Raw genomic sequence first — 24165 nt, 5'->3', positions numbered from 1 at the left:
ATGAGGCTCTTCACATTCTTTCATCAAACCTGGAATTACAACACCGATCAGGTCAACAGTCAAAAGAGCCAGTCCAAAATTTTCAACGGACACAATGTTTTGATGGAAGCTTGAAATCATTCAAGGAAGTTGCCCATTATTGACCACTAAAGATACACACAGACGAATTCCGTCATTTACAGAGAAGTCACCAAGAAGTAATGGTCAATTTTACATAAGGCTGGGGGGAGGGGAAGGGCTGTTAAGAGTTTCAGAAGTTACAAAAATTCTTATCAGTAGGATTTAAATAGGAAAATCCTAGGGTACGCCTTCCACAGTTTTTCTGAAAATTGATTACAGACTGTTCTTCAGCATCTGACTAACATTATGACAAACCCTGTTATGCAAATTATCCAGGTAATCTGAAATAAACAAACTTGAGATAATATATGTAATAAAAACCTAAGATAAAAGCATAATCAGCAGGTACATGTTCCGCACTGTGAGGGGAGCGAAACAGAGAGCGACAGAGAGGCACAGTGAGGCAGAGAGCAAGCACTGAGAGGCACCTCTACAGCTGGTACAAGTTTTTTTCTGCATGTCAGTAAGAAAGGCCTGACAACAAATGGCTTAATAAAACAGCTGTTTTAACAAGACAGAATAAAACGAGGAAAATAATAGCTCAAATGACCGAAAAGGAGGAACATCTCCATGGACAGGACCTACACGGTGTGCTGTAGGAAAATCCACCCAGGGTCTGGGTGATGCTGCACGAAAGGAGGGCTCACAGCATCTGAAGGGATGTGAGATTTTCTTTTTTTATATTTCTCCTTATATTCTATCTCATTAAAAGAGTTATCTCATTAGGCCATTAAGCCATTTGTTGGTGGGGCCTTTCTCATTGAGATCCAGTAAGAAGCCTGTACTGCCCCCTATCAGCCCCAACCCACCCCTGGTGCAGAACAGTACATCCCAAGTAGAGTGGAGGGGAAAAAAAACAATTCTAGCAAATAACACTTATAATGAGTTTCCTTAAAATTAAACAGCTGACAAATGAGCAATTTTCCTCACACAAAGAGAATGAGGGACACATTAGAAAACATAGACCTTGACAGCTTAATTTGGTAATAAGCCAAACCTCAGTTTGTTTCCCGTTCTGTTTACTGCTCAAAGATCAATGATCAGAATGATCTCAACAACCAAAACCAGATAATCTCCTGTGCTGAAAATAAAGTACACCCTCATGCAATGGAAGTTCAACATACTGACTTGCACCATCTGCCAATTTTATGGCTTGCAGCAGGAGAAACGCTGAAGAACTTCAAAGGTGTGGGTTTTTCTAAGGGAAAGTTATGCCAAGGTCTCACTTATTCTGTAGATGGTTGGGTAGGGTTTGGTTTTAAAGAAACAAAACCTTCGTTCTCAAACCAAGTTTCTGAGTTTCTGTCACTAATTAACAGCAGCAAATAATGTCCTTACCACTTTAATCACACTACAAGAGGAAAAGGGAGTCACAATCCCTGCATTTCTGAAAGACTCCAGCATTTTTCCAAGAAAAATTCTGTGTTAAACTTGAGATATCTCACTTCCTCATGTTTGTTTTTAAAAAGCTTCTGTAAAATGAAGCTTATCATGAACAACAGTATTAGCCTATCAAATTATTAGTTCTTATGCACACCTTCCAAAACCCTGCAGTTGGCTTGGCTTCTGTATCACAAAAGAGGCATTTGTTCTCCTAGAATATCCAAAGACAACCTTCTGATGATGCATGCTTAATTTTGTTTCAAAGATACCATAGTTCCTATAGTCAAGTGCCAGGAAAAAAAAAATAAATCTGTGCAGAAGTCCATGCTGCTTTTTTGGGGGTTTTTTGGTGGGTTTTTTGGTGTTGTTGGTTTTTTTTGTTTGTTTGGTTGGGTTTTTTTGGGGGGGGAGGAGGGAAGCACAGGACATTACTGCTAGTTCATAGAATGCACTAGTAAGCTGAAACAGTGACTCATCTCGTGCTTTCTAAGTCTAGCCAGGTAGCAAACATCATAAGCAGTAGTTTAGCTGAAGACTTCTCTGCTTACATCACTTTGACAAAGGTGATAAACATTTCTGTTGCACTACCATGAAGATACAAAAGCTGACACTGGCATAGTCAGTGATCACAAAGCAGAATAATTGGAAACGAGCATCATTACACTTCCCAAAAATAACGGGTAATGTATTCAAAACACTGTTAATTTAATTCTGAATTGTATTTAAAATCTGTAATTTGCTTGGACTCAAAAACCTGATGTGTTATACAAGCAGAACATAAGAATCATGAATCCATCCAAATAAATCCCAACCCTCATTCTGGCAAAAGAGCTATTGGTTTCCAGGAAGGCAGCATTGGCACAAGTTAGAGAGCATGTCAGAGCCTAGGTCACTGCAGTCAAAGCCAATCTGGTGAAATGTTCAGTATCCTGAAGGTATCCTGCACTCTGGCAGGAGTCTGGAAGAGTGACACAATTGTCTATAGCAAATCACAACACAAGAACATAGTTGAACAATACGCAAATAGTTAAAGGAATTAAGAAAACAAAGCCATACATGGGAAACTATTCACTGAACAACTTAAGAGTCCTTCATATCTCACCACTGGGCTGTAGAGAAAGGGTTAGCTCTAAACCTACTCGTTCAGAACGCTTGAAAAATGTCCTCAAGAAAGCTTCCCCAAAACCTCACTCCAACAGAATTTACACTATTCTGGAAGATTTCAGCCGCAAAATTCCATCCCGGCTTATGAAAAAATAGAACACAATTGAAGAGTGACAAGTGAAAGTTACTATGCCGAGCAAGAAATAATTAAATACACTATTATGGGATGAAGAAAAATCGGCTAGCCAGCAGTTCTGTAACAGAGGCTCTCATGAGTCAGAAGATAAACCGGATTCAATTTCCTGCTCAAAAGCGCAAACGTGCCACTATGTATATGCATACATGGTATGTACAGACTGAAGAGCTGCTAAGGAATTCTTCTGTTCCATTCAAAGGCATCTGTAGGATTACTGTGCCTGCTTTTGGGTATCTCATCAAGAAACTTGAGCAGGTCTGTTGAGAAGGGAGAGTAAGGGTTTTTGGTTTTTTCTTTCAAAGCCCCAGAGGAGAGCTTAAAAGGACTGGAGATATTCAGCTTAAGAAAATAAATGGTTGGAGAAAGACAGTACCTAAATAAACTCTGCCTTCTCCTTTTTTGAAGCAATCTCTTTGCCACGTTCATAAAGGATAGTAATGATTCCAATCAGGAAGATGACACAGGCTAAACAATAGGAAAAAAAATAATTTTCAAGGACTGCATGCAGTGGAAAAATATCATGACTAGGTTGTTAAATCTCCATGTTGAAGAACTTCAAAAAACAGCTGATCAGTACTCTGCTTCTGAATAGGTAAGTGTAATTGATCCTGACTCCAAGATGATCTCTTAGCATCACTTACAACACTAGTTCTGATGTGGAAAAAAACTCTACCTCTCCCCCATCCCATCAGACTCCATTGCCTATGAATGCAGACAACTGAAAACACTAAATTGATTCCTGAACTTCAAATACACCAGTATGCAAGGCTGACAAAGCCTGATGACATGGAAGATACAAATAAGATAGCCAAACAAAATGAGAAAAAAAGCTACAGAGAGTAGTTAATACACTATATACAACTCAAGAGCAAGCAACCTGTTGTAATTGAAAAGTACAAGATTTGGGGGAATCAATTCTCAAATATATGAAAGTGCGATCCAGTTCTGCCAGGGCAGAAAAATCAGCATAGGCAACTCACTTTTGACATACCAAACTCCAGTCTGAAAAAAACACTTTCTCCAAAAGAGGAGTAACTAGAAAAACTCTTGTTACAATGTAACACTGCAGGCAAGAATTTAGGAGAATTATGTATATAGAAAAGAACATTTTTAAAAGCATAATCACAAAAGACACCAAAAGAAAAAAGTGCTTATAAACAAAAGTGTAAAAACAACCAGTGACAAACAAATGTACATGATGGGTTACATTCTGTGTTCATGGTCTTCTTTTACAGCTTCCAACTCTAATTCAGAAATAGACAATACCCAAAAGAACTGATCCAATGTGATCTAGGAACAGCTATGTGTGAGAAGCTGATTATGGAACTTCAATTGGAGCTGGACCTTTTTTTCTGTCAGCTCTGAAGCAATATAGACAGAAAAGAGAACTGCTGGAACAAAAGGCACTGTAGTTCTTCCTTATGATGAAAACAAGTAGAAAAACTCTCTTTCCCCCCCCGGCTTTTCCCCAAACTATTTCCAAATAACAATTCAACTGAAAATGTAACTAAATTAATTTAGGGAAGTACTGAAAAACCACTTCTCAAAGATCAAATTGACTTTCCGTTGAGAAATGCTTTGCTAGATGTAATGCAAAGATATACTAGCATTTTCAACAGCACTCAACAGGAAAATGATTTACTGTAAAATCTTTACTCAACACAGACATTCAAAAACTAGATTTGTGAAAGAATTAGATCGCAAATTTCACAATCAAGGAATGTTTCACTCACTCACTAGAAGGAACTCAAGCAGATCATACAGATTTTAACACCTACTCAATCAGTCAGTCTGGCAAGGAAGTACCTGCTTCACCACACCACCATAAACACTTCCACTTCTCTTAGCATTTGTTTGAAATTCCACCTTACTTTTCTACTCAATAATATTTCTTCAGACACTGAAGTTCGTAACTTGACAAGGGAGAATGACGAAAGACAGAAAATTAACTATTCTTAATGATCTTTTTAAAAATACTCCCAGAAATACAAGCATGCACAATTTTCAAAACTGCCAAAACAAAATACAAGCAGAGATTTGCACCTTTATATTAGATTAAAAAGAAACATCTCAGATACACCCATTTTTGCACTTCGTTCCATATTCTAAAGCAAAGTTCAATAAAATTACCTGCATGGCAAACACCACTAAGCAGCTAAACTAAGAGAATGACCCAAAACAACCCCAACAAAAGAAAAAAAGTAGAAAGTATGCTGTGGACCATTTTCTTCAAAAATTTTTGGTAGGACTGTAATTAAAAAAAAAAAAAAGGCTAGATGAAAGCTGAGATATAAAGAAGACAGTGACAACTGTAGCTCTGGAAATGTATGCATCCAAAAGAAACTATATCTGATCCTCTTAAAGACCAGTTCATAGGCTTCAAATATCATCAAAAGACCACCCTACAGCTGTAATCCTATTAAAAACCAATACCTGTCAGCCTACTGCATAGTTTATAACAAAAAATTTACTTATTTTGGATGCTAGAAAAGCAAAACTTAAGCTGGTTTATATTAATGACACAAGACAAAATGTTTAAAACCCCCATATGGTTAGTACACGAAGCACTACTAAGAGGGATATTAACTATAGTTTACCTTAGCCAAAGGGAAGAGAAGAAAGCAAAATACAAAGACATTAAAGTTCACTATGTTTCCTTAACAGAACTGGAACCAAGAATATACTTGCACACTTGCCCCCAGAGGTCAACTCCAGGTTGCAGAAACAGAGAAGCACCTGAAGCTGACACCAAGAGGTAACGTTTTGAAGCACGATAAGAATAATTACTCCCAGCTCACAAAGATGGAGGTCTAGATGGAGGTCTAAAACATCTTTACATAAAACCATTCAAAACCTGAAACGCCCATTCACACACAGGTTTCTTTTCAACTATACCTTCAAGGCAGCTATGGGAAAAATTATATGATCTACCAATGAAAATAATATGTCAACAAGCAGGAGCAGCAGGAAAAAAACCCAAGCTATTCTGCATCCAAAACCTTCAGACATTAAAGTACCTCTTTGCCTACTCCCACCATCCAAGCAAGTACGCAGGAGAGAATACACTGCTCAGCTCATATTCTTGAATAATTTCCAGCATCATCCAAGCATTTCCAGTGCATGTAGGTTCCAAATCTTCTACTTAACATTTTCATTTATGTCTTCTTCTTATGTCTTCTAGCTACTTGCTAGAAGGATTAATGTTAAATACATTGGTGAATATAGCTATTCTACTTTCAACACATATCTTCCTAATGTTGTCAGACTGCAGGCACAATGCCATATGTGGTAGTAAATACAGAGGAGCTAAGACCTCAAAGTGATTTTGGTACAAGCCTAAGAAAACTGCATTTAATGAAAAGTAATAATAATTAAGAAAATTATCTTCAGCCACCTAGCAGGTAAGTAATTTTACCCACTTACAGCAGAAAGATTCAAGGATGACTACGATTCAACACAACAAAAATTATGCAAAACTTATTGTACATTTGAATAATAATGTAAGGAATAAGATAAAGAATAAAAAAGTTATAGTAATAGTTGATTTTTGATTTGATTTTTCTTCTAGCATTCCTGAATGTTATGCAGTACAGTTATTTATAAACATTTAAGACCAAATAATTCTTTACAAAACTTCATATTTAGGCACAAGGGTAGGACTCTGAGGCTTCAGACATATCTAGTATCAGACCCTGAAATCCAGACTTCTGTGGACATTGGTCCCTAAATATTTAAGATGGCTTTGGACTTAATTTCTCAAAAGTGAGAAATATTAAACCAGAAGAAGTGGCTGAAATGTTAAAAAAGGAATAGAAATTGAAAGCTTCCAGAAACATTTAAACAATGAAAACAATGAATTCTGAAGTTCATTCTGATTTGGTTGCAAATCAGAAAAATCAAGTTCCAAATAGAGGTGCAGTGGGTGTAAATGAAAGATAAGAATAATCAACAGATAAAAAAAAAAAAACAGAAGAGTTATCAAAGTACTATATTCAAAAGAGGAAACTTGAGGGCAGAGGGATAACTGTGGCATATAAGACTACAGAAGAAAAAAAAAAAAAAACCAAAACCAACAAAATCCCGGTCATTTTAAAGGCAGCAAGAACATAAGTCACAGCAAAGCTATTTATAAATTACTAGATGGATATTATAACACTCTCAGAGAGGAAAAAATACAGAGATTTTTACTGAAAAAGCAGAATGATGTGCTTGTCTACTATGAGGAAGATGACGTATTCTCCAGACAGTAACAGAGGTGGTGGTTATCTAGGCAGAAGAGACAAATACTCCTACACACACAGAATAAATGCTCCCAACTCAACAGACCTGCATATCTTACACTCAAAGTCCCAAAACAGGTTTAGATAATACCAAATGCTACAAGAATGTAATTACCATACACACTAACACTGCATGGGAAAGTACTGTGCACAGTAACAATAAGGCCTTTATCATTACTCTTAAGACACAGGACAGACAGAATCAATTTGAAAGAAATGAATAGTAGTACAATTCTGTAGAAAAAAAATCCTCAGCAAGGTCTGGTTTGTTTTTTTTTTTAAATGAGATTGCAGTTTGATCAGCAAAGTATAGGTAAAAATATGGATATGATATTCTAACAGTTTTCAAAGGCAATTAACCTTTCCATTAGAGTTCCATTATAACTAGGAAAAAGCATGCATTACTAAATAAGGCTAAAAGAGTTTAATAGACATTTCTTCAAATGCAGATACCAAAAGAGAACAATTTAGTAAATACGAATGTTTCCATTGGGAATCTGCAAATATAAACACTAGTTGCTAACAGGTGATGTTTTCATCCATACTAAAAAAGCAAATAAAAAATCTCCACTGCAACTCTTGGTAGGTAAGTGTTAAACACAGACATGAGATTTTTACAATAAGCCTGACTTTATCTGTTGAAAATAACAGGTAAATCTGATTTGAGTTTAACAACTGCTCATGGGAGGACTGTGGAATCAACATGACATGATGAAAGGAGGAAATGAGTCAACTGAAATTCTTCTAGTAGAGATAAATTTCAACATGATATTGGTGGGAGTTCATTTGAAATGTTTGAACCATCCCATCACCTTAGCCCCTCTGAGAAGCTAAGCATTTCCACCAGAGCTGCACTCAAGTGCAGAACTAAATGAGACATTGGTGCCTGGAGGAACTCAGCTAGATGACAGCTAGAGCTGGGTCCACTGCCTCAGTGTGACACAAGGAAGCAGGGAGGTGTGGAGCATTTTAGGGATTTCTACCAAGTAGCAGTGGCCCAGACTTGAGTTACGCTCCCCTCCTGCCTGTCCCCTTCCCTCAAAATGTCTTGTGTTCATTTTGAAAAAGATTTAACAGTCCCACATGGACAGTCTGGGTCTCATGCTCACATGCTCAAGACAGCATAAAAACCAGCTGAAGCAAAAAGCTGAAGCAGAACCAGCAGTCCTATCAGAAAGAAGATGCAACTGACCACTGGAATAAGGTATAAAAGCGTTATCTTCTGTCTGTTATTGGCAATATTCAAGAGGGCAGAGGAGACATTTTTCTGAAACGTGGATCTCTAGCACAGAAATAATTACATATGAGAAATACTTTTATTTGCTTTGGATTTAAGAAAAGCTTTGCCTCTACAAGAACAAATTTAGCAGTAGACTGGACATACCCAAGAGGTATTCCCATTTTAGAGATTAAAATCTACATTTAAGAATTAACTACAGTCCATGCTCCCTAGAACAGAATTAAACTGTACATAAATTCAATGGAATTTGCCTATTACTGTTTCGAAACTTAGATTCTAACATTCTGTAATATAATCCAAATACACCCAAATCAAGCATTAAAAAAAAATAAAAATTAAGAAAAGTCTTACCTTTGGTGCATGCACATAATCTGTCTGTGCCCGAACAGTATATCACAGAGACAAACATATCTGGTTCCTCAGTGCCCTCTTTTTTAGGTGGCTCCACTTTGGCCAGAATTTCAAAGTTCGAAAGATCTAGTATTTTTACATATCCTCCCTGAGTAGTTATTACCAGGTGCCCAAGAGTCGAGATCTCAGATCTTCTCTCTCTCCCACTGCCATTTTTAGAAGTTAACTGTATTTCCTCTACAGGCTCCTCACAGTCATCCTCTCGATTATCCAATATATCTGGTGGGAGCAAAATCATTGAGGTAATTGTGTCTTGGGGGTCTTTGATATGCTGGATTTTTACAGGTTCCTCCTCTAGAGTAACTATTCTAGTGGCATAATTCATCTTATAAAGCACTAGGTATCCACCACTAACACTTCTCTGTTCAGGTTGAATTATTAAAGGAGTTGGTACATCTGCTGGTGACTCATGTTGGATTACATCAATACTCGTGCCATTCACTACAGCAAGACTTGATTCTAGTTCCCCCTTCCTTCTATTACATAGTGCCGAGTTTAATTTATTTAAATTATTCAAGGCCTCTACTTGATTTATTGCACTCAGAGATTCGACAGGGCAAGTCCGCAGTCCTACTAACAAATGAACTCCATCTGCACAAGGAGTGATTGAATCTACACACAGGTTCTCCTCCTCTGCAAACTTTGGCAGACGCAGGCACTGAACCAAAGTCCCAGGCTTGGGAACCATAGAGCTCCACTTGTCCGAGTCCGGAGAAGTTAGGTTGGCTGCAGCATCTGCAAACTGCTGAATGTAAGTCACAGGGGGATCCTGTAACAGCAACTGTTCCTGACTGTCCAGCTCCATTTCAATGATCTGTGGAACTGTGAAACCATCATCGTGTATGCTTTTACTCATAATATTGTTCATCTGTGAAAAGAGTTTTCCTGCTTTTTCATCAGACTCCTTAATGCTGTATAGCAGCAATACAGGTAAAGTCCTCCTTACCAGAGGGGAATTCAGTTCTGAGTTAGTGCAGGATTCATTGTCAGTTGATCCCTGTTCCGAGACACTCTCACCTCGAGTCCTACTTAAGCCATCCAGTGACCTCTGAGAGTTACTGCTAACAGGAGAGGTAGCAGGTGATTTGTATGTTAATAGACCTCCAGCTAATAAACAAGGAAAGGGAATGTTGTGTTGTTCTAGATGTTTTTCCTTCATCTTTTCACTCTTACAGTTGGCCAAACAAGGATTTGCCCCAAGTTCTTCTAGATCCTTAACCGTGTCTTCCAGAACATTTGCAACAATTTCCCACTGAAGTTTTTCAGGTTGCTGAAGAACGCTGAGAGCTGTTATATCAAGACTGACTTCCATAGTTTCTTTTTGCGATGTATGCCCTTTAAAACAAAAATGTTTAACGTAATATAGGTTCAAAAAAGGAATCATATTGCATATATTATGGACTTATCCTCACAATTAAGCAAAAAGTCACTGCTCTACAGTCTCAATATGTTAAACGCTTTGTATGTTCAGAATTTGAGAGTCAAGAAACAATAAGAGGCCCAGAAACATTCCTTCCACATAGGCTAATGGTTCTCCTAATTTTATCAACAAGAGTGAAAGTAAAGATAACAGGACATTAGCCTTTGTAACAAGTCTCCCAGTTAACAGCATTATCTTTCTACAAATTATTCCACTTGGCTAGACCACCACACTGAAATCCAATTAATCTAATCAACAAAATTCATTATTCCCCTTCCTTCCAAGATAATCCAATACCACCAAATATCTGCAATTCTGCAGATTCATTCTCCAATCTTAGTTGAAAAACATGTAATTTTACTCTAAAATTTGATACTTCCCGCCATGTAACAGATCACCTAACAGCAAACACCCCAAGCTATTATAAAACAAAACCCAGTAAAAACTTAAAAGAGAGAGCCTGATCAAATGAAACAGTACTGCAGGGATAACAATGAATCAGAATAATTCAACTAAGTAACACAGAGATTTAAAAGATTAGAAAGGACACTGCACAAACCCATACTGAGAGGTGACTTAAGCGTAAACAACAGAGTACCATCTTTGCTAATACTTCCGATGAAAAAAATCCTTGTGTATGCACATGCACATGTTCTTTTTTTCCCCCACTTGCTGATCCTTATTCAAAGATGGAGCACCTCTCCTATGAGGAGAGGCTGAGAGAGTTGGGGCTGTTCAGCCTGGAGAAGAGAAGGCTGCGGGGAGATCTCATTGCGGCCTTCCAGTACCTAAAGGGGGCCTACAGGAGAGCTGGGGAAGGACTTTTTACCAGGGCACGTAGTGAGAGAACGAGGGGGAATGGCTTTAAACTGGAAGAGGGCAGGTTTAGATTAAACATTAGGAAGAAGTTTTTCACTTTAAGGGTGGTGAGGCACTGGAACAGGTTGCCCAGAGAGGTTGTTGAGGCCCCATCCCTGGAGGTGTTCAAGGCCAGGCTGGATGGGGCTTTGAGCAACCTGGTCTAGTGGGAGGTGTCCCTGTCTATGGCAGGGGGGTTGGAACTCGATGATCTTCAAGGTCCTTTCCAACCTAAACCATTCCATGATTCTATGTAAACTGGATTATGGAAAATAAGCATATAATCCTCCCATCAAAATTTCTGATTCAATCTCCAAGAAAATAACACAAGGATACCATGTATAGTACTGTTCTGCTTCCATATGAAATCTTTATTCAGGAACAGCAATGCTCTCTCGAAGTGCGTACCCACAGGGAAACAATCAACATACAGGAACTCTCTCTGACAATCCTCTGAATTTGAAGGGGTTTGTACAGCTGTAATTTGTTCCTGTTCTAAGTAAGTTCTTTTAACTTGGTTTGTGTGTTTTATTGACAGGAAGATAAGCAATGCTTGTTGTCAAATAAGACATTTATTAACCAACAAAGTAAGATTTTTCTTGTCTCCTGCGTGTAGTCTCTCAACCACACAAACAGTGACTTAAATATTGGCATTGCTTTTGAGGTCAATCTTTCTTCTTTTTTCTAATACAGTGAAGATAATATCCTTTGCTTTTGACAGGGCTTTTTTGAAAGCCTGAGAAGAAAAATTTCCCTCCTGATCTCTAAACTATGACACGGATCAGATATAACCTACCTGTCACAGATTCCGATCTGGAATGCTCTTCACTGTCTGAATCCTCCAGTAGGTCATCACTGAAAAAAATAATGCTTGAATGACACCGTGTATGCTGTAGCTGCATTCTTAATTAAATTTTAAAAAACAATTTAGTACAAAATACAATGTGTATTATAACCTGGCATTGTACATCCGTTGATGTTCATCACAGACACTGAAAATACAAATTTTTTTTCCTCCACATCGAACCAGTAGACCAGTTTTCCATTTGCTTCATTCTACTATTGTATTCCCAACAATTCAGACATAAATGGAATTAAAATGAAAGCCAGTTCTCAGGAATCTTTCCAAGAAAAAGAAAACCAACCAACCAAAACCTCTAAAAACTGATAATACCTTCTTCAAAGTTCCTCAAAATAGTGTCTGAAAGGTGGAGCTGCCAGACTGGTCTTCAATTCTACCAAGGCAATTTTGCAGCTAGTGCAGAAAGGGTGTATGAACAGTGCACTGCTTTTAAAAACACTACCATATGAATCATTTACACATAAAAGCAGATTCTGTTAAAGGCACCTCTTCAAGAGAAAAAGGCCCTTCAGTAGATCTAAGAATATATGAAGATTTTACACATCTGGCTTTTCCAATATAAGAAACAATTTCCTACTACAGGCTTTTTACACACACGGAGAACTGTAGTGCCTTTGCAGCTTCAGGTATAACTACTCACAGTACCAAGCTGGATGCCCGAATTTCAACAAACTGGATGCTTTCTCCTCAGGCTCAACAAACAGATCTTTTTTGGCTCAACCCTGATCAACCTTCACTTCACAAGAAGACAGCAACAATTCAGTACTTTGATTCTCACCCAGCTTCCCCTTAAGTGGGAAAGTGATAGTAAATTTCATATAGATTAAATGAAGTGAAAGATGCCTAGTTCTTAGCCGTATGTCTCTACTGATTGTACTATTCTTCAAGCAGCTCTTAAAATTGGCTTAATTCTTTAACTCTCAAGGAGTTTACAGCCCTAAAGCTACAGCAAATGTCTAGGCCCCAGCGGCTGTTAGGCCTGACACTCTGATGTTGCCCACGTTTCTACATACCCTCTTCAGAACAGCAATCTTTGTATTTGCTGTGCAGTACTGTAGGAATCACACCAAGCTTAAAACCAAAGATTTTCTTTCCTGTGCATGTAGCAGTACTTTCCATGATGCTGAAGTTTAAGAAGAAACATTCAGAAAACTAGCAAGACTCCCCAAACACCTTTTGTCCTGAGTTTTCCAACAATTATTCACTCTTTTGTTTGAGTCTTGGTAATATGACAAAATAGTTTCCAGTAACAGACTGTAAAAAACATAAATGAAAGAATACTGCTTTTTCTCACATGACACTTTCTAAGCACTGGCATACCCTCTAGCTTATCTAAAAGCTTGTGACAGGACTGTCTAATTGTTTAGAGTCCATATGCATGTGTTAAAGGTACAAAATGAAAGCAATTCCTAGCATATCCATACCATTTATTTTCAGAATGACATAACCAGAAATTATGGAAAAGCAATCAGACAAAAGCATGTTCCAGATGTCAGCAAGTAGCCTTTACTTTCAAAACCAGAAACGCATAATCCATAACTAAAATGAAAAGCTGTTCCAAAACTCCTATTTCTTTCTCTTTTTTCTCTGCCTCTGGAACATCAGCACAGGGCAGCAATGAGATTTGGTATCTCTCTGTTAGTGGAGTATAAAAACTGAAGCAGCAGGTTTTTTTTAAAAACTGAAGAAGCAGGAATAAAATGTAACTGGCTTTAAAGACAGACATATACATTACTGCTTTTGAAGGGCTGAATTGTGTACAAATATACAGTGATTAAACAAAAATTATCTCTATGAAAAAAAATTTTACCAATCTTATGTTTCACAAAGCATGACTTAACTAAACAGCATTTACCACTTACACAGCAGCATTTCATATTTCTGATTTTCTGGATTGGCATACCTGTCTCCTTCTAATTTTGGTATATCTGAGCAGCTAGATGAATCTTCTAGCCATGCTAGCGTTGGTCTCCTTGAGTCAACCCCTGAGCTCTGTTCTCCTGATAACATAAGTTGCTGCACAATAGCTGGATCATATGCGTTGATCTCAAATTTTAAGTGGACCTGAGAAGTAACAACAAAAAACAGAAGAGGTCTTTGGTTTAAATCGAGATTTGCTTATCAGTAGTTAGTTAATAAAAACTGGTTGTTTATATTGTATACCTTCATAAGTTTGGAAACATCCCATATGCAGATCTTTCCTCGTTTTGTTGCAGCAGCTAGAAAATGAGGGCAACTTCCAGATCCAAAGCAGGCTATTCTGTCAGTGCCATCTGTGCAGGGAAATTGTGCTGGACTTGTTGCCAGTGTGACTGAAAGAGGTACATTCTGAGTGTGCTCACCCTTGACAAATGGGCAGTTTGGGGAATGTCTCTCATGTTCAGACCTTTGCATATTAAAAACAAACATAGCAAACATTGATTTCTTACTGTGAAAAATATACACACCCTATACAAACTCAGCCCTTGAAGTGAATCTGAAACTGAACTGTTTGAACTGTATTGCAGTCAACCATACAAGAGAGTTCTGAAGTTATTAACGCAGCTTTCTCTGCTGTTTCTCACTAGGAGACTGTATTAAAGCCTTTCATTGCTTACTGAATAGTCATATTCAAATGGAGGAATCTACACACAGTGCTAATATAATTAGCCCATTTAAAAAAATAATTGTTCTGTAGGCAGTAGTCCATCATGTCCTCATGAAGAAAAGTGCAGATTAAATTCTACAGAGCGTACATTAGAATTCCAATGTTATGAGATAATATTATAAATAAGCTTAATAAGATGAAGCAACGTCCTAGCTCTAGTTCTACATCCACACTTACAGAAATCAAAACTGAAAACAGTCCTGAATGACAGTGACCAAGAAGCATGAAAAAAACCTTCTAATCTTGATATATACCTAAGGCAGAGACATGGCAAAGAGCAATAACACTACTACAAAATGTATGGAAATTAACCAGGAAAAGGAGGAGACAACGACTACGAAGATAATATTACAAAGGAAAGTTTGCAGCAAGTCCGGAATAGGACATGTTCAAATAATGATTATAAATTACAAAATAATCAAGGCAAAAATTATGTTGAGAACCCTTTTAAAATCAATATAAGGTCCTGCATTTTTGTCACTATGCACAATTTAACTGATTCAGGAAACTAGTAATGGATCTTGCAACTTCACGTAAAAGGCAAATATGCACTGCATGGCCATTGCAGTTTTAGAACTTTAAAAAATATATGTTCTAGTCACAGTCATACAGAAGACTGAGTTTACATCCCTGCAAAGAAATGTTGGCTGCCACCTTTGCCATGGAACAATTTGAAATGAAGTAGCAAATCAGAGTTAAGAAATAAAACCAACTACAATTTCTTGGGTTTAGTGTCACACAGGAATTTGACATAGCACAGGGAATTATTTTGTGATTTGTCCCATGGAATCATACTGGAAATCCATTCTTGTCAGTGACACTCCCTACACTCATCAAAAATCCCATTGAGATAATGTTGATCTTTGTCTTCCAAAGATTTCTAACCTCTTCAGCACAAAATTAAGTCTACTCCAAACATCATTAAACTTACCAAGGTTCATCTGTAGGCTCCCAGCATACCAAACACACGCTACAGGTAAAGCACATGGCTCTGTCATCTCCTGATGAAGCAGGCTGTAAAATACAAAGAAACACATGAAATGTATATAGCTATATACTACAAAACACTTTAACTGGGTGATCAACTCCTCTCCTTCTTCTAGTGGCATAGCAAAGCACCACATCAAATGTACAAAAGGCCACAAATTACATACTATAAAGTGGCAGTATTTAACATGGGGAAAAAAAAAAAAAAGAATAGACCACATTACTCTAGAAGAGAATCAGAATCGATGCTGTGCAAACCACTGGCTAAAAATCACATAGACACAGAACAGAATCAGCATCACTGCTAAGACTTTTCTGTCTTTGGAAAAAGGTCACAAGGTTCAAAAAATTTAGAACCTCAGCAGAATAACTGTATATCTGCATGCTTGGAAAAACACAGGTTAAACAAGTATTTCCTATTATGCCTTCAATCGGCTGGAATATAAAGCAATCTATATCACTTCTCCGCAAAGAACATTGTTTCTAGCTGAAGTGACAGAGGAAAAAGAATGGAAACTTCAATTCTCTTAAAATTAAGCATTTTCATGACCACCTTTCAAGTTGCCAGGATATGCCTGGGAATATGCAGATGCAATTCTAAGATATGAACTCGCTGCATTTCTTCTCCTGAACGAGCTTAAGAAATCCTCCAAAAACTTTATCCACTTGCACCTATCAGGCTTTGCAGTTGACATAATGAGGCAGAGAGTATTGATATGCACTGCCTAGCCATTGTTATGTAAACCCATACCATGAATATTTCTTTTATTGTAGAAATAATTTCAAAGAATGAAAAGTAGAAATAAGCAAAAGTAGTGGAATAAAATGTTGAGGTTGTATTCATTGACTAAGCTCAATAATTTAGTAATGTGATCTAGGACTGTTGTTTGTTATAATACAGTTTAAGTCCCACTACGAGAGTATAGTTACTCCGATGTCAAGTTTAATGCTTTTTTTGCATCACTTATAATATAAAAAGTAAGGATATTTACTGAACAATCTAACAAGGAGAAAGAGAGATTCTACATAACAACCAACTGCATCTTTATTATTGCTGTTCAACTCAGATCAATTTGCTACTTAAAAGTGGTTTACATGCTGAAGTTCAGGACCGTATTTTCTGTGATCTGTACAAAACCCAAAAGCTACCTCAAGATACAGAAAAAAACCTGAAACTTAAAAAAGAAAAGAGCTGTATCATTGAAGGAATCCATAAAAAAAACCAAAAAAAACCACCCAAAACCCAACTTCTCTTCCTGCTCCCCAAACCTTCACCTAGGGAACAAACACTAAGAACGACTAAAACTTTTACCTGGTGATAGAACCCAGCTTGAGCCATAGGATCTGGCTGTGCCCACCTATAACCCACATGAGGCCATGAAGTGAATGTCTCCCGTCTGTTAGCTTCACTATACATCAAAGACCTAGAAAGGTAAAAAATTCTATGTTACCCAAAACTGCCACTTAGAATTAAAAAAAAAAGGAAACTATGCACGAGACATTTTCAATGCTTTAGTAACCATCAGAAATACCAGAGATAGTTATCGATAACTCATACTTAAAATTACCATTAACAATTACAGAAAAGTTAAAAAGTTTTCTCATTTGGGTGCCTAAGAGGTACATCCTCGGCAAAAGACCAAAAGCAATACAACAACCCACAGGCCTTAAAAGCAAGATTAATAAAACAAGCTTACACTTTGGTCTAACTGCAGAAAAGCATCAGATATCCAAAGCTACTCTGCATTTAGGGAAGATGTAGAAACTAGCCCAATAGAGCTGCTAGAGTTGTTTTTTTTTAACATGACACATACTGCAAAAATTTGGGTTTATTAGTGGAACAGATATGAATATGTGTATTTAAAAATACTCCAAAGTGATATTTTAGGCTTAACTGAATACATGGTACAAATCCCCCAACATTCATCACTCAGTGCATATTATAATACCTAAAAATGACAAACTACTAAGTCACAAAATATGCACCCCTCTGCAACTCAATGTCTACAAAGAAAAGAAGCTCCTCTCTTTTCCACCTTCACTTAGCGCACATCCCTTATCTGAAATCATGCATAAAAAACAACTACCAGCTTTCCTTTTTCCTTGACAGTTCTCCAGTATCATCCCAAGAACTAGTGCTGAGAGATGGTAAAGTGCCTCAGTTTCATCAGATTATTGCTGTCTTATAAGAGAATGGATATATTAAACGTTTTCTACCAAGTATGTAAACTATTCTTGCAACATCCACATAAGGGCAGTCTTAACTTGACGTTATCACAGAATGGCAGGAGTTGGAAGCGACCTTCGGAGATCATCTAGTCCAACCCCCGTGCCAATTGTACCATCTTAAAAGGCAAGTCTTGGAGGGCTCTAATCAAAAATACAGTATGGTGAGATACAGGTAGACCTGGAGGCTTGAGGAGGGGAAGTAAGAGATGAAATCAATTTTATTAAATTATTCAAGCTGTAAGAAATTATAATACACGTACAAAGTAACATTTGTATAGAAACTTTCAAGAAGGAATTCATTTACAGATTTAGATTTATCAGTATTCTAACTTCTTTCAGCTTCTGAAGGTTAAAATAACAGGTTACTCACTAGTGTACACAATATCACTCAGATCAGAAAGAGATGAAGCAATAGTCTGAGGTAAAATTTTCTCTGACCCCAAACACGTAGCAGGTGACTAGGGAGTTCAGAAGTAGCATATATACACTCTGCAAAACTAACAACTTCCTAAACCTCTAGAACACAAAACATGGGCATAACTGTTTCTTGTATGAAGGAAAAGGAATTGACTTCATGATGCAGCATAATGTTTGCTGTCTTTGCTAGACAAATAAGTGCTCTCTTTGCATTTAAAAGAGCCGTACATATGCTCTTAAAGCTATGCAGTTTCTGAATATCTCAACATTGCAGTCTCAGTAAGGTTTCAGTACTAGTTTGAGTAAAGCCAGTAACTTAAGCAGCTAGTCATATGCATCTGACTTCCAATAAAACCCATAATCAAATGTGATGAAGAGTAAAGCCTAGATGAACACAACGCATTAACAAGTTATAATACCACCTAGAGACCTATATTTAGGGCTGCTATTATCACCTTTCTGAAAGTATATTTTGGGATTAAGAGCAAAGCGAATTCAATTTGCCTGGCATTAAAGTCAGAATCCAAACAAAGCAGTCTTGTGACACCCATAAAGGTTTCTCTAAGTTTAGTAATATGTATTGTGTATTGTGCATTAAACAGTTAATGAGCAGTACGTGTAAAAGCAAGAAAGTACAGAATAGGAATCTTTGTACAATAGGTACAGAATAGAATCTTTGGCAAATAAATTAAAGTCATCTAAGAGCTTGTTCAGATACAACTAAGACGTCAAATTCATCACTTATTTTGTCTTCATATACCTGTCCACAGATCGACCAGGTCCCACACCAAGTTCCGGTCGTGCGCTGGGTAAGAGGTAAGATAACCTATCCATCACAGAGGATGCTACAGGTAAGGCAGCAATATTTTGATTTATCTTCTTGAGTTCATTTACAATGGCACTGGCGACAGACTTCAAAACATGATGAGGAAGGTGGAACGTAACCGTTGCCCACTAAATTAAGAAAAAAAAGTGCCTAGTTTATATTCTAAAATTTTAACATCTAAACAACAAATAGACCACAAAAGTGTCAAAAGCAAAAAGACGTCTTGCACCCTCTCTTGAGTTCAAGAAGTAATAAAAGAATAGACACACAAAAGCAACATGGACATAATGCAAGGGAAGTCAATAACTTCAGATTTTAAGCTCAGTTGGCTTTATTACTTGAGTTTATCCGCAAGAAACTAACCTTGTTTGTTCTCTTAACAAGTGAAACTTCACACAGAGGAAATAAGGAACACATAATACATTCCATCCTCTTCAAACAAAATCCACCACGTTAAGTCAAGCATTTTGTATGCTACAATAATGGTAGCCAAGCAAATTAGACTGGAGAATCCACATTAGAAAGCACAGAGACAAATTCTTACCTTTGCAACTTTATGATTCGCTGCTGTTTCATGTGAGGTATTTTTTAAACCATCCTTCAGTTGTGTGATGAATAAGTCATATCCCTCTGTGCTAGAAACATCTACTTTTTCTATGCAAGCAGATAAGAGCTGCTGAGCCTAAAATGCAGATGTGCAAGAGAAGTTAGCATCTACACTGAGTTACTATAGACAAGAATTATACCTGTTTCATTACTGAGAGAAATGTAATTTATCATATATTATATCAGCATAATTCCCATAAAAGACCCAGAGTTGAGTAAGCAGTTCCAAATTTTACTTTGTAGGTCAATCAACGGATAAACTTCAGCAATAGTGACAGTATCATTACAAGTTCCCTCAAGCGCAATATTACCAAATGTAATCAGTCATATAAACAATTAAACCAGAACATATATTAAAGCCAACCAAAAAGGAGACACCTATTGCCCAATGCTTTCCCTTCAAAAGGATTCATTCAGTTCTAGTGACAAAAAGTGAGAGCAAGAACAAAGTCTTGATGTTTTTCTGAGTAGCTCTGTATCTTACAAAAAGTAGATGATAACAAGGAAAACAATGTTGCAACATAATTTGAGATAAATTACTTACAATACTAGTATAATAAGGCTGAAAAATGAGACAGAAAAAAACAGGCTAGTTTATAATCTCAAAATTCTTAAAACTCAGAAATAACGCATCTAGAAAAGAACACTGTAAACATCCATTTATGAACAGACGTTTTTTCTTCCAAGTCCCATCTGTTTCTAGCTTGTCCCTGTCTACTAACTTCATGTCAACAGGCAAGATTTAAAGGTACGCTTTATGGGCAAACAGCAGTATTCTATATCTACGTTAGCTGGGCTAACATCTGAAAAATGTTATATCAAATACTTCAAGTAACAAACACAGGGAATTATTTCCCAAGGGCAACAGCCAGCCAGTCCTTTAAACAGCCACAAACTGCTCCAAACAGAATGAGCCAAATGGCCACTTGGGTTATGTCCTTGGGGAATTCAGGGGAAGGAGGACAGAAATAAGGCAAATCAGTCACCTAGCTCAGGCTGTATCTGTTTCTCAGATTTCAATAAAATGACAATTACAATTCTTGTGGCATCTCATATTTCCCAAATCTCTTGCAGAAGAACAACAGATAAGATTGTGGAAGTTCATAAATTTACAGCGTTCCACGGGAAAGCAAAAACAGCATAGAGGCTGTATCGTTAACTTGTCAATGCTGCTGATTAGAAATGCATAAAGATGCAATGCATTACCAGCACATCAATCATATAAAAGGACTACTTAATTTAAGTGCAAAAATTCACAGAGAAGTTCTAGAGACTAACAAAAAAACAAGGCTCTTGCTCGGATAAAGGTTCTTGATCTTCCTGTGATGAAAGAGGTGGACTGATGTATTGGTACGATATGTGTTTAATATTTACTAAAATTTTCTGAGGTCTGGGTACCTCCTCTTTAAAGTTAAAAGTAAGAACTGAAGACTGCTAATGTTTTTCCTCCCACCTCACTGATTTGCCCATGAACTCCCTAAATCTGTTCCTACTGAAGTAAAATATTTTCCATTTTTTTTTCTACAAGGACCTTTACAGAGAAGTATTTTAACCTTGAAATAAGGGTCTGTAAACCCTTTAGCACCAAAGAATCTTTAGCTAAAATGGACACAAACTCATGGTTTATACTGAATCATGTGATACTGCAAACCAGTGACAGCAAACCTTATGAAAGGAAATGCTGACCTCTGTCAGTCTCTTCACATTCAGCCACACATACCAAAATTTTGTAGTTACCCACAAAGGGTGTAAAAATTATGCCAGTGGCAGCAAGCCTCAGGAACCTGCAAAGCTCTCTTTGGAGACCTCTATGAAGCAACACTTTATTGCTGTTACTCCTACTCAAGGCAAGTAGTTAAAAAACCCATATATAACACGTATTCTGATTTGTTGGTTATAAGCACCTATTAGTCAATACTCCAAGAGCACATAAGTATTTCAAATCAGTGCTCAGCGTAAGTTTTTTGTTGGTGATGCATCACTCAATATAAATTTATTTCCCACAGACATAGGGAAGCAGGACATGCTCTTTTCTCAGAGTGCTTTAAAGATTCAGAATCTGGATATTGTAGTCCAGTTTTGTTTTTTCGACTGTAAGCACTATTCTAAAAATTACTATTGGCAGATGCTCTATGCTTTTCCCAAACAAAGAATTAATCTCACTTGTAACTAAAACCATTGTACAGATTTACCTCCCAGGTCTTACTTCATGACTACTACAAAGGTGAAAGATACTTTCCTCATCACCGAGTGCCTTAGAATAGAAGTGATTGTTAGCTATCTTGTATTACCAACATTTGAAAATAATAACATTGGTGCCACCTCACCTAATAAATGCTATGTTAGCTGAAGGTAAACCAATGCAACAAAATCCTAAGTATTACACTCTAAGCAAAACCTTATACATTGGATTCCCTTAAAGTGATACTAAATGCTTGGTTATACTGTCTCAAACCAGAAGGAATCGCATTGCAGCTGTGATAGTGCGAACATGAAAGGGAAGCCAGATTATTTGAGAGAATAAGTCTTTCATTAGGCCAACTGACCTAGCTAGAAAAGTTAGATTCCAGCATTAATTCTTCACATATAGCAACACCGTATTAGCTGATTTTAATTGTCTTTTTTCCCCTGAAAGCCTAAAACAAAAAAATTCAAGGATGCCTAGCAGCTCAGACTGACTTCTAGAAGTGCATATAGATTCCATACATAAGCACTGACAAAAGCTCTGGAAATGAGTCCTTATTTCTGGACACTAAAAAATTCTTCTGGCTGAAATAATGTGTTCTTGATGAGGCAATCCCTTATTTGTTTGAGATACAGATAACTGCAAAAAGCTATTGCCCTATGACAGCTAATAGCTAAGAAACTTTTCCATTACGTGCTGTTAATATCGCACTAGAAACTTGGGGTCAAACGTCTGGTTTCAGTATTTCTGACAGAATTATTTACATACTCTTCCCCCCCGTACATCTTACCTCTGTAACCGGCAATTCCAACTGAACCACATCATCTTGTTTTGAAACAGGCGTTTGCAGAGCTGTGTCTAACAGTAAGATGCCATTGAGATCTTTCCTACATCCTACTGCATAATCGTCCACAAAGATCACTTTATCCACAGCAGAAATATACTGACACTTCACCCGTCCACCTGGTTTAGCTATAAAGGGAAAGACAAAAAGCAAGATCCAATTAGAAAACAGCTTTTATAAAAGATCTTTAATATCTGTTCCAGAAAGTAATGTAACACTTCAGCAAAATCTTTACTTCTTGAGATGATGAAAAACTAGCATTTTAGCTACTGCAACTTCCACCAAACTTTTATATGTCCTACATTAAAAGCCAAACAACCAAAATCTATACATCACATCAAAAACTAATGATTTTATTCCTATAATGGAAGCCATCATTCAAGTCCCGCTCCTACCAGAAGGCCTAAACTAGTGTTTTTTGAGCCTAATGTAGATGCCTGATGTACTTAATATTCGGTGACAACCAATAACAAGAATTAAATTGTACAAATCAGCATGAAAATTAAGACAGAATTGCTACGCTGTACCATTAAGGCTGATTAACACCATTTCACCAAGCAAAATAATACTCAAACTTCGGAAAACCAAGCACAGCATTTAACATGTGCGAATGCTACACATGTTCCTTGAGACACTAAGGTAGCTTACTTCTGCTCAGCGCTGCACACGTGATGTCACTAACAGGTTAGAGAAGTTTGGTGGGGGTGGGGGAAGACTATCAGCAGATAAATAAGGAAAGGCTGTGCCAATGGATATTATCCCCAGGAATGTTCGAAGTTATTTGACATTATTATGTGTCTATGGATTGTAAAACTAAATCTATGTAATATGCCATCTGCATAGAAGGCAAATCGCTTTAATTCACGGAAAGTGTAAGCTGCTGCTGCAGAAGCAGAGTGTATGTATATGGACACCTTGTCCAAAGGGCAAAGCCAAAACGGCTGGATCGTCAACATAGATCTCTTCTTGTTGCACAGGAACGGGAGTTTCATCAAATTTTGCATTAATCAAGTCCCATCCCTGTTCTCCTCTTTCCTCAGACACTGGATACTGGTTTTACTATGAATAATTAAAAATCACCATTTAGGTAGCTGGCATACAGATAAAGCATCCAGATAAAGGCAACTACATAATTTTGTCATCTTCACACTTCGATATAGTTAAATGGCAATTAAAACTTCTACAAATATAGGGCACATCAATCTGACCACATTGCATTTGTGGTATCCTCTCTTGAAAAGTCAGGTCAAGAATAGTTGTCAGCTGCCCTTCTCACCAAAATTTTGGAAACAATGACTCATATACTCTCAAAATATAGGACATGTGCCTTTGCCTGCATGAAGTATACTGCAATTGTAATCATTGCTAGAACAGTCAGAAACACTTCAAGAGCCCTGAAATCACTTGATAGTTGAGAAGTTGTTAGTCCTAGCTCAACAAAAAAGGGTCTTCTGAATGGCAAATCAACTAGGTTCAAACTGTACTTTTGCCAATACATTGGAACTCCTCACACAAGAATTTCTACAGACAACACAGCTGCAGGCAAGGAA

At 37.3% G+C, this 24165-nt stretch overlaps 1 protein-coding gene across 1 annotated transcript in view; it reads right to left on the bottom strand.

The window, feature by feature from the left end:
* BIRC6 (baculoviral IAP repeat containing 6) overlaps positions 1 to 22738 on the bottom strand; it is a 172541-nt gene extending 149803 nt beyond the window's left edge. The window contains exons 1-9 of the mRNA XM_009880396.1: positions 22562 to 22738; positions 19525 to 19662; positions 18915 to 19108; positions 16821 to 16932; positions 15453 to 15535; positions 14038 to 14260; positions 13778 to 13938; positions 11809 to 11867; positions 8675 to 10069 (exon numbers count right to left, since the gene is read on the bottom strand). Of these exons, the coding sequence (XP_009878698.1) occupies positions 8675 to 10069; positions 11809 to 11867; positions 13778 to 13938; positions 14038 to 14260; positions 15453 to 15535; positions 16821 to 16932; positions 18915 to 18988 (2107 nt within the window). The 5' untranslated portion in view covers positions 18989 to 19108; positions 19525 to 19662; positions 22562 to 22738. The remainder of the gene's footprint in view (positions 1 to 8674; positions 10070 to 11808; positions 11868 to 13777; positions 13939 to 14037; positions 14261 to 15452; positions 15536 to 16820; positions 16933 to 18914; positions 19109 to 19524; positions 19663 to 22561) is intronic.
* Positions 22739 to 24165: the final 1427 nt, after the last annotated feature.

The sequence above is a fragment of the Charadrius vociferus genome, unplaced genomic scaffold (genome assembly GCF_000708025.1).
Source record: "Charadrius vociferus isolate BGI_N301 unplaced genomic scaffold, ASM70802v2 scaffold62, whole genome shotgun sequence".
NCBI lineage: Eukaryota > Metazoa > Chordata > Aves > Charadriiformes > Charadriidae > Charadrius > Charadrius vociferus.
This window is presented reverse-complemented; position numbering and strand designations above follow the sequence as displayed.